Here is a 10,556-nt window from a genome sequence, read left to right as displayed (position 1 = left end):
CATAGGGGCAAAGAAATAACATCATGGACAACGGGAGGGCGGGCGGAGAAGGCATGGACAACGGGAGGGAGGATGATAGAGGTGGGCAGAGAGACAGCACAGACGACGGAAGGGAGGGCGCGTGGGTGGGGAAGGCACGGACAATGGAAGGGAGAATGAGGGGGTATTTTGAAGGCACAGACAAGAGGGTGGGGGGAGGTGGCCGGAGAGACGACACGGATAACAGGAGGGTGGGCGGGCGGGGAAGGCACGGACAACGGGTGGAGGTAGGGAGGAAGGTAGGCAGGTAGAGAGAATTCAAAAGTGGCTTTGTAAGTTCAAACACTGGGTTACTCACTCTTGAAGATGGCTCAGAGCGCTTTCAAGATGATCAATCACACTGAAAGAGATAAACGAAACAGAAACCTAAGAGGCATTTTTGAATGGAGGGAGAACATGGCGGCAGACGGCTGAGCTGCCGTGGTGCTCCGTGATGCGGGCTTCTGCTTACTTTACCCGGTGACCCAGCCTGACTCGATCCGATCCGATTTAACTAATGAAAGCACTCGTCGAGATAATTCCATCACTTTAAGTCATTGCTGTCCGTTTCAATCGTGGTAAAATTTTAAAAGTGTCAAAACCTGCAGATTTTGAACTGAATGCGGCCCCCGGGGGAATGCAGGTCGACAGACTAGTCTTCCCCCGGGGTGTTCGCGCGAGGACACGGCGGGCGGAAGTTAGGTAAGGGGTTTAGGTCAGGGGTGGGAGGGGTTAGGTAGGAGGCTACTTATGGGGGGACAGGAGAGGAACAACTTCCTTTTCCTGTCCCCGGTGCCTCAGGGAAGAGTTAGGTTTTTGTGTGAGCGTAGGCGGAGTGTGACTTAGGTAGGTGGTGTTTAATTAGCGTGGGTCGTCGTTTTGGTGTCCCAGGACGACGAGTAGGCTAGTGTGTACGGCGCATTTAGGCGGGTTGTGATTTAGTGTATTTTTACTTATATCGGAGCGGGTGCTCCGGGCGGCGAGTGTAGGGTGCCAAACGTCACGCATCTCGCGGACGTTCAGAGCGGGTTGCCGATCCTCACGCATCTCGCGGAGGGTGATTTGCCGTTTTTTGTCCAATGGCTGTCCCTGATGCTGAGGCAGTTAGGGCTGCTTTACTTGTGCTTGGCCGGGCCGGGAGGGCAGATCTCCTCCAGCCAGGTGTCCTGGATCAGGCCTGGGTCGGCATGACCCGCACGACCAGGTCTGCGTCGGCGGGAGTGGCAGCTGTGGTGGCTGCCTGTAAGGAGGAGCCTGCTGGGTCGAGGGATGGGGGGCCCAGGAGGGGGAAGGCCAGGAAGGTGCAGGAGCCCCCAAAGAAGGGAGGGAGGAGATTGAGTCTCCCAGCTAAGGTCGGGGCTAAGGGGGAGGTGGTCCCGGAGGGGGGTGGGGGGGCGGAGGGCCCCGAGCTGGAGGCTGATGGGCACGTGCAGGGACAGGACTTGCAGGCGTCTCGGGCCGGACTGTCCAGGAGTTTGAGCCAATTGGCGGGGTACGGGGGAGCAGTGATGGCAGTGGGGGGGAGGACTCTGATGAGTGGGAGGTGGCGGCTGGGGATGAATTCGCCCTCTTGCTGTCGGGGGAGGAGTCTGGGGGGGAGGCTAGTTTCACGGCTGTTGAGCAGCCGGTTGACCTGTCTAGGGGCCGGAAGGGGGTGGTGAAGTCCCATGGTTCCAAGGGAAAGGGCCCCGTCAAGGTGCAGCAGCGGGGTGGGGCTGGGCATGGGGCGGGTGGTGCTGTGGCACCCTTGCCCGGGAATGGAGGGCCGGGGCAGACGTCTATGTTTGACCGGTGGGCCCAGATGACCGAGGAGGAGAGGGCGAGGGACCAGCGGCGGGTCATCGAAGAGTATGAGAGGGAGTGGCAGCGCCTGTGTGCCGCCAGGGAGGAGAAGATGGGAGGGGTGCCCGTGGGCGATGGGGCCCCGGCACCAGGGCGAGGCAGGTCGTCGGCCATTGGCCGTGGTAGGGGGGCCCCTGGGTCGCACAGTCAGTGGGTCTGGGTGGAGAATGCAGGGACTGCCTTGACGGATCAGAGACCTGGTGGCACCGGGGCCTCCCCGAGCGCATACGGCTCGGGGGGGGGGGGGGTCAAGCCAGCAGGGTCGGCTGGCAGAGGCCGGGGTGGGCCGGCGGGGCGCAAAACGGCTTCCAAACGCCGTGACGAAGATGCAGGGGGGTCCGCGGCGGCCTGCCCTCCACCGAGGGAGCGGGCACCGACCATGTTGGAGTGTGAATTTACGCCTGGTGTGAAAGGGAAGGGTGCTAAAAGAGTCGTGACTGAGGTGGTGCCGCTGGATGTTCAGGATGAATGGTTGGATTACGAGGATGATGAGGATGAGTTGGAAGAGGGTGAGTTGCGTGAGCCTGGGCGTGTGTGCAGGGCTAAGGGGGCAGCTACCAAGGTTGGTGCTTCTCAGGAGGCACGAGATGGCGCCGGTCGGGCCACCAACGGGATGTCAAGGCCGGCGGACGCACGGCGACAGGAGCGGGAGGCTCCTGCAACTTTGTCAGGTGAGGGCTCTTGGTGGGACGCCTGGCTGGATGGGGGGAGCGGGGGGAGGAAGAAGCCCTGCCGGTCGGTGGGGGTGGGGGAGGGGTCTGTGCGGGCTGGAGCTCAAGGCGGTGGGGAGCCTGTGAAGGCTGCTGGGGCAAGCAGGTCGCGACAGCCAGCGCGCAGACGGACAAGGTGGAAGACCTGGAGGGGAAGGAGGAGGGTGTGAGTGGGGTGGAGAAACTGAGGAAGAAGTTGCCGTACATGGGGCTGGGTGTGCCCCTGGGGTCTCATTTGTCGGAGAAGACTAGGGCAAGGATTTGGAGGCACGAGTATGTGGATGTGTTCAAGCTTTTGCACAGGGAGGTTCAGGCGAAGGAGGGGTCTAAGGAGGAGGAATGGGAACTGACCAGGCGGCCGAGGGTGCCGGTTACTATAGAGAATTGGACTTCTGCCTTTCTGATTTATGCGAGTATATATTGTGAGAAGCATGGGGATCGGGCTATCGCTTTGTTTAAATACATGGACGTGATAAGGAAGGCGCAGATGCATTTCGGGGGTTTCGCTTGGTTGAGCTATGACGAAGAGTTCAGGGCTCGGGTCAGTGTTAACCCGGATAAGCCGTGGGGGGATGTGGATCAGGAGCTTTGGCTCCAGTGGATGTCCTCGACGCAGGCGGCGGCGTCTACTCATACGGCCAGCGGTCTTCCGGTCACGTATCGGTCCTTTCAGCCGCGTCCCGCCCAATCTGGGGCGGGTAGCCAGGGTACCCCAAGTGGTCAGGGGAGCCAGCCCGTGTGGTCCGGCTCAGCGGGTCAGCAATACAAGCCGGTCGCTTCAGGAGCATGCTGGGGGTTTAACAGAGGTTTCTGCAACCGCCCCTCCTGTAAATTCAAGCATGAGTGTTCTAAGTGTGGGGGACGCCACCCGGTCACGCAGTGCCTCACCCTGGCTACGCCGTCAGAACAGTGGAAATTTGCCAAGGGTAGGGGGCAGCCTGGGCCGAAGGGCCCGTACTCCGGTTAAGGTGGAGGCCATGGGTCCATGGCTCTCCCGGTACCCTGATAAGGAGGCAGCGTTGCGCTTGTACTGGGGGTTTGTGGAAGGTTTTCGGATTGGCTATCAGGGGCCCAGGGAGAGGCGTTGGGCTGAGAATTTGCGGTCTGCTAAAGAGTTGCCGGGGGTAGTGGCGTGTAAATTGGAGAAGGAGGTGTCGGAGGGCAGGATTGCGGGTCCATTCTCGGAGTGGCCCTTGGCGGATCTCATCGTGTCACCGTTGGGGGTGGTGCCCAAGAAGGAGCGAGGGGAGTACCGGTTGATCCATCACTTGTCCTGGCCGGAAGGCGGGTCGGTGAATGATTTCATTGCTGAGGAGGACTCGAGGGTGTTGTACGCTTCGGTGGATGATGCCATTGGGTTGGTGCGGTCGTGTGGGAGGGGGGCGGAGATGGCCAAGTGTGACATCAAGTCGGCCTTTCGGCTTCTTCCCATTCATCCGGCGGATTTCTCTCTCTTGGGTATGCAGTTTGATGGGGCCATTTTTGTGGACATGGTGCTGCCAATGGGCTGTGCGATTTCCTGCGCGCTCTTCGAGACTTTCAGCTCCTTTTTGCAGTGGGCCTTTGTGGACCGCTGTGGGCACCGGCTGGTGTCCCACTACTAGGATGATTTTCTGTTTGTGGGTTCTGGACGTTCGGGTGACTGTGGTCAGGCGCTGCGGCAGTTTCAGTTGTTGGCTCAGGATTTTGGGGTGCCTTTGGCGCCAGAGAAGACGGAAGGGCCCAGTTGTTGTCTGACGTTCCTCGGAATTGAATTGGATTCGGTGGCCTGGCAGGCACGCTTGCCGGTGGCGAAGGTGGCTGAGATGCAGGATGCTTTGAAGAGTGCGATTGCGGTTCAGAAGCTGGATTTGAGGTCTGTGCAGCGCTTGCTGGGCTTGTTGAACTTTGCCTGTAGAGTGGTGAGGGCGGGGAGGACTTTCTGTAGGCGGCTCGGCATGGCCATGTCGGGCGTGGCCCTCCCGGATCACAGGGTCAGGATCACGCTGGGGGTCCGGTCGGACTTGCGAGTGTGGCTGGTCTTTCTTGAGGATTTCAATGGAGTGTCGTTGGATTTTGTGCGGGACAGGATGGTGTGGCAGGTTCAGCTTTACTCGGATGCAGCGGTGGCGGCTGGTTTCGGAATTTTCTGGGACGGTCGCTGGTGCGCGGAAAGGTGGCCGGATCATTGGCTGCGTCAGGGCAGGAGCATTGCTTTCTTGGAGTTCTTTCCCTTGTTGGTGGCGTTGCTGGTGTGGGGCCCGGAGTTCAAGAACAGGTCTGTGTTGTTCCACGTGGACAATATGACGGTGGTGGACTTGGTCAACAATCAGAAAGCGAGAGATCTGAGGGTGCTGCGCTTGCTGCGAAGTTTCATGCTGCTATGTCTGCGTTACAATGTGCTGTTTCGCGCACAACATGTGCCTGGCGCAAGTAACGAAATTGCGGATGCGTTATCTCGTTCGCAGTGGCTGCGCTTCAGGGAGCTGGCGCCGGGAGCGGAGGCTTGCAAGACCAAGGTGCCGGAGGGTATCTGGGCGTGGAGGGAGTGAGAGTGGTGGGTTTGGTGGAACGGTCGCTGGCGGAGTCTACCAGGCGGGCGTACAGATTGGCTTGGAATGAGTTTGGGAAGTTTGTGGGCCTGGGAGCGGGGGTGCTGGGTTTGCCAAAGGAAGAGTGCGAAAGGCGGGTTGTGCGCTTTGTGCTGGATTGCATGGATAGGGGGCTGTCACAGACAATGATTGCTGGCAAGTTGGCGGGTGTGTCGTTTTACTGCATGTTGTATTTGGGTTTTGATCCGGCTAGTTCGGATCTGCTGAGCCGAATGTTGAAGGGTTGGGGGCGGGTGCGGGCTGAGTTGGGGGGCGGGGAGTTGCCCAGGGAGGCGGTCACGTTTGACTTGTTGAAGTTGGTTTTGCAGGAATTGGTTTTTTGTTGCTATGACGGGGGGGAGGTGGCGCTTTTTCGCCTATGCATGATCTGGATGTTTTTTAGAGCGTTTCGGGTATCGGAGCTGCTGGGGGCGCGGGGGGCGCCGGGTAGGCTGTTTGCTGATGTGCGGGTGGATGGGCTTCGTCTGGGCATTTGGTTGGGGCGGTCCAAGACTGACCAGATGGGTCGGGGTAGATGGGTGTGGTTGTCGGTGAGTGGGTGTGCAGGTGTGTGTCCGGTGCGGGAATGGCTGTGTTTTAGGCAGAGAGTGCAGCGGACGGAGGGGGAGATCTTTGTGCATGTATCGCGGAAGCGTTTGACGTCGGGTCAGTTGTTGGCAGTGCTACGGATGGCTTTGCGGAGGCTGGGTAGGGACCCGGCTCGGTTTGGCATGCATTCCTTTCGGATTGGGGCGGCTACGGCGGCGGCGGGTTTGGGTTGGTCATGGGAGGAGATCAGAAGGATCGGTCGCTGGAGGTCGCGGTGTTGCGAGCGCTATGTGCGCAAGTGAGGGCGGGAGCGCAACGCTTGGACGGCGACGCTGCTTGGCGTAGTTTCTTGTCTGCCTTGGTACTAATATCTTTTTCTTCGTAGGTTGTGTTCGTGGACCAGGGGCCAAGACGGTCACTTGGGTCGTGGGGCACTCGTTTGTGCATTGGGCTTCGAAGTCTGCTGCCAGACAGGTGTACGGTCGTAGCCTGGGCCTGAGGAGCAGCCATCATGAAGTGCAATGGTGGGGTAAGAGCGGAATGAGATGGGGTGAACTGTTACCATGGCTGACAAAGAAAGTGTCGCAGCTGGGCTGCCCGGATTTGATCATCATTCACCTGGGGGAAAATGACTTAGTGAAACAATCGGGGGTGTCACTGTCGCACTTGATGCAGAGGGACTTGGAGGTAATGAAGAACAATCTGGCTGGCGCCTGCATTGTATGGACTGAGTTTGTGCCGAGGAGGATTTGGAGGGGTGCACTTAAGCCTGCGGCTGTGGAAAGGGCCCGCAGGAAACTGAATAGGGCTATGAGACTCTTTTGCGCAGATCGGGGGATTAAAGTGCTGGCTCATGACGGGCTCCAGCTGGAACAACCTCTTCTTTTCAGGGACGACGGCGTGCACCTTTCTCACATGGGAAATGCATTCTACCTCATGGAGCTGCGGGACTTGATTAGTTGTCTGTGGAACGAGTCGATTTGGTGTAGGAGAGTCTGAGTTCGAAAGGTGCACGCTTGGTGGGGCAGGTAACCGCCCTCCGGGGGTTCCCTGGGTGGCGGGAACTGGGAGGGGTGGGGAGTCCATGACGGGCAGAATCACCCTTACAGGGAGGGGGTTACAGGCGCAGGATGGGAGAGAGTGGTAGACGGGAGTGCGATGGACGGAAATGACCGAGGAGTCGGGAAGTGGAAAGGGGAAGTGAATGGGATGCAAAGAGGTTGTGGTGTGATTTGGGAATGGATGGTGGAGCACGTGAGTGGATGACGGTTGAAAGGCAGAATGTTGGGGGGATTGTTAAAGTTGATAATGTTATGTTTTGTAATCTGTCATGCCTGTCCTAATAAATGGCCTTTTACGCAAAGCTGATGCGTGGAGTGGTTCATTGCGCGATGCGGCCCCCGGGGGAATGCAGGTCGACAGACTAGTCTTCCCCCGGGGTGTTCGCGCGAGGACACGGCGGGCGGAAGTTAGGTAAGGGGTTTAGGTCAGGGGTGGGAGGGGTTAGGTAGGAGGCTACTTATGGGGGGACAGGAGAGGAACAACTTCCTTTTCCTGTCCCCGGTGCCTCAGGGAAGAGTTAGGTTTTTGCCACCCGCCCACCCTACAAGTAAAAGGGTTTTTGGTGCGGTGTTGTTATGGTTGCCATGTTGGGCAACGTGCCAGTTTAGGACAGGATGGCAAGGGGGGAGACGTTCCGGGAACTGGGAGGGGTGGGGAGTCCATGACGGGCAGAATCACCCTTACAGGGAGGGGGTTACAGGCGCAGGATGGGAGAGAGTGGTAGACGGGAGTGCGATGGACGGAAATGAACGAGGAGTCGGGAAGTGGAAAGGGGAAGTGAATGGGATGCAAAGAGGTTGTGGTGTGATTTGGGAATGGATGGTGGAGCACGTGAGTGGATGACGGTTGAAAGGCAGAATGTTGGGGGGATTGTTAAAGTTGATAATGTTATGTTTTGTAATCGGTCATGCCTGTCCTAATAAATGGCCTTTTACGCAAAGCTGATGCGTGGAGTGGTTCATTGCGCGATTGTGCACCTCGGAAGCGGGAGTCTTTTCACCGTGTCTATGCCCTGCTGCAGCGGCCGCGTTACCGCGGCAGTCTTCCAGGATTCGGCGTCTGGGATCAGTGATCACGGTACTGCGGCATCTCCCTTTGACCCGGCGTCTGTGCTCGATGACCGTGATACCGCGGTAGTTTCCTTTGATGTGGCTGGAGTCGGCGAGGGTGAGGAGACGCTGCACGCTGTTTGGAGGAGTGAGCTTCCTCCTGTGATACTGCGGCGGTGGTCTGCGGCAGCCCTGGAGCTGAGGAGGGGGAGGAGAGCCCGAAACTTGGTGAGAGTTTCTTGTGGCATTTCCACCAGAAGTTGTGAGCTGTCAGCGTCAGCACCCTCTGTGAGAGTGGCTTCCGAAGTGGAGGAAGGGTGTTTTAGCAGCGGGTAAGGGGGATCCCCAAGAGGTGAGCTGCCCAGAATTGAGTTCTCCCCCTCAGATTAAGACTAGGTCTAGGGGGCAAGGTGGTAAGAGAGGGGGGAAATCGCTAGCAACCCTCTAAATTAAGGAACCAGCACTGAAGAAAAGTGGATCTTCTTTTTTAACAGCAGAGGTGAAGAGTAAGGGCACTCGCTCATACACTGCTAAGCTAAAGGCTAAAACGAAGGCAAATACTAAGAGCGTCAATGTTACAGAACTAGGTTCTAAAATTACACCATCGTTGCGCTCATATTTTAAGGCTTTGCCGCAAGTGTTACGCCTTTCTAAGAACCAGGAAATGGCAGCCCTTAACGATGCCGTATATGCTGGCCCATCGCTTGCAAGGGAACATGATGCTGCTTTTAACTCTCTCCCTATATTGAGCTCGTCTTTGGCTCCATCTACTGACCTAGATTTGGGCACAACTACCCTCCCGCCCTCAACATATGAAGGTGTAGTATCCACAATGCCTATAATGCCGCAAACTGAACTCCCTGCTGATATCCTAGACTCTCTAGGAAACGGGAGTGTATCACTAGCAGCAACCAGTTTATCATCAGCCTCGACTTTGGTTGAAGAGAGGTGGAACATGAGTATGAATAGCACCGGAAGTCCAAGGGGTGGTACAGGTCCTGATCGGCAAGAACAGATGGTGCTGGAACTTCCGCTATGATTTTTTCTGAACCTATAGAGGAGTTGGTAACTGGAGCAAGAGGCGAATGCCCCATAGTAAACAAAGTTGGAAATGAGCTCCTACAGCAGACTCCTGTACAGCAGCAGCAGAGTGTCTCTGCTAGTTTAACACAAATAGATACCGCAGTTGGCATCACAGCAGATTCATTGATGGCAATGTTCTCTGCACTTTCCCAAGATATAAAGAGGGGCTTTGAGGAGTCCTCAGCTAATCAAGCGAAGATGAGGAGTTATTACGAGTCCCTTGATACCAAACTAGAGGGCCTGGCGTCAAGAACAGGCATATTAGAAGAGAATATGAGAGTATTGTCGCTGCATGTAGACAAAGCTGAAGAAGACATAGTGAAGTTAAAGAGAGAGGACCAAACCCTGCAGGACAGGATGGAGGTGTTAGAGAACATCGCCAGACGCAGTAACATACGGGTCCTCTTTGTGCCTGAAGGATCTGAGGGTTCTGAAATTAAAAAGTTCATGGTCCAGCTTTTGAAGGATTCACTAAGCCTGGGATGTTCAATGGAGGAGCTCACCACTGACATCCAACGGGTGCACAGAGAATCCTTTAAACATAATCCACAAAGGACTAAACCTCGTAAGATCCTGATTAACTTTCATACATATGCCCTCAAGGAACAAATTCTCAATCAAGCCCTTAAACAGAAATCTCTATCAGGGAAGGGATTCTCTTTTCAAATAAGATCAGACCTAGCCAGGGTTACATTTGAGAGACAGTGGGAACTAGGTAGGCGCTTAGACGCTTTCAGGAAGGGGGGGCGCTACAGCGAAGATAACATTTCCCGCAGCGTTAAAAGTTATGCATAATAATAAGATGAATAACATTAGGACAGTGCAGGCAGCGGATGAGCTTTTGTTGGAGCTGGGCAAAAAGGCTTCTGTACTGTAGGGGAGATCGTGTTTTTAAGGGACCTTAGTAATGCAACTTGTGATCTCTCCCTTCTTTGTTTAAGAATATAGTTAGAGAATTGGCGCTTGAAGAAAAAAAAAAGAGCAAAACGGGATGGGGAAAAAAAAAAAAGGGAAAAAAAAACCTGGCATTTACACACTGAGAAACATCAGAAAAATAAAAAATAAATAAGTGAGGATAATTTTTGGTCATTCTATTACCTTTATCCTTCATACCTTCTAACACATAAAATAGGCTACAATGGCCTTTACACAAAGGGTTGGGCTTCAGATTAGGTTGGGATCGGGTGTGTTAGTCGAGGTCCGCAGGGGGGTGCCATCTACTGGATTTGATCCGGTTAGATATATCTAGGGTTCTCCACGGGAAGGGGGGTGGGAGTGGGCAGGGAGGTCGGGTGGGGGGAGGGTTAAAAGTTAAAAAAATTCTCATTTGTCACTTCAATACGTTGTTCTATTAAGTTCAGTGGGCACTTTATGGCCTGGTGATGAGTCTGTTCTGGTTAGAGCCTTGTTTAAAGTGGTATAGCGGTATTCCCGGGTCTCAGCACTACTATATGGTAAGAACTTGGCTGATCTTTTTTTTCGTTGGGGATGGCTAATCTAAAGATATGTTCCTGGAACATAATTGGGCTGCGGACTAAACCCAGAGCTAGAAAATTGTTTCAGTATCTCCGGGATATGGACGTGCAGGTTATTCTGCTCCAGGAAACTCACCTGATCCAAGCTGAGTTAGATGTATGGGTTAAGAAAAATAGGTGGATTGACTTTGCGGTTTC

General features: G+C 55.4%; 1 protein-coding gene across 1 annotated transcript; it reads left to right on the top strand.

Annotated features, from left to right (window-relative positions):
* The first annotated feature begins 2,239 nt into the window (after window positions 1-2,239).
* Window positions 2,240-6,688, top strand: LOC147710949 (uncharacterized). The gene is made up of 2 exons (XM_086920077.1): window positions 2,240-2,531; window positions 6,075-6,688. Exons 1-2 carry the CDS (start codon window positions 2,240-2,242, stop codon window positions 6,686-6,688), a joined length of 906 nt encoding a protein of 301 aa, XP_086776203.1.
* The last annotated feature ends 3,868 nt before the right edge of the window (window positions 6,689-10,556 follow it).

Source organism: Lissotriton vulgaris, chromosome 5, assembly GCF_964263255.1.
Source record: "Lissotriton vulgaris chromosome 5, aLisVul1.2, whole genome shotgun sequence".
Classification (NCBI taxonomy): domain Eukaryota; kingdom Metazoa; phylum Chordata; class Amphibia; order Caudata; family Salamandridae; genus Lissotriton; species Lissotriton vulgaris.
This window is presented reverse-complemented; position numbering and strand designations above follow the sequence as displayed.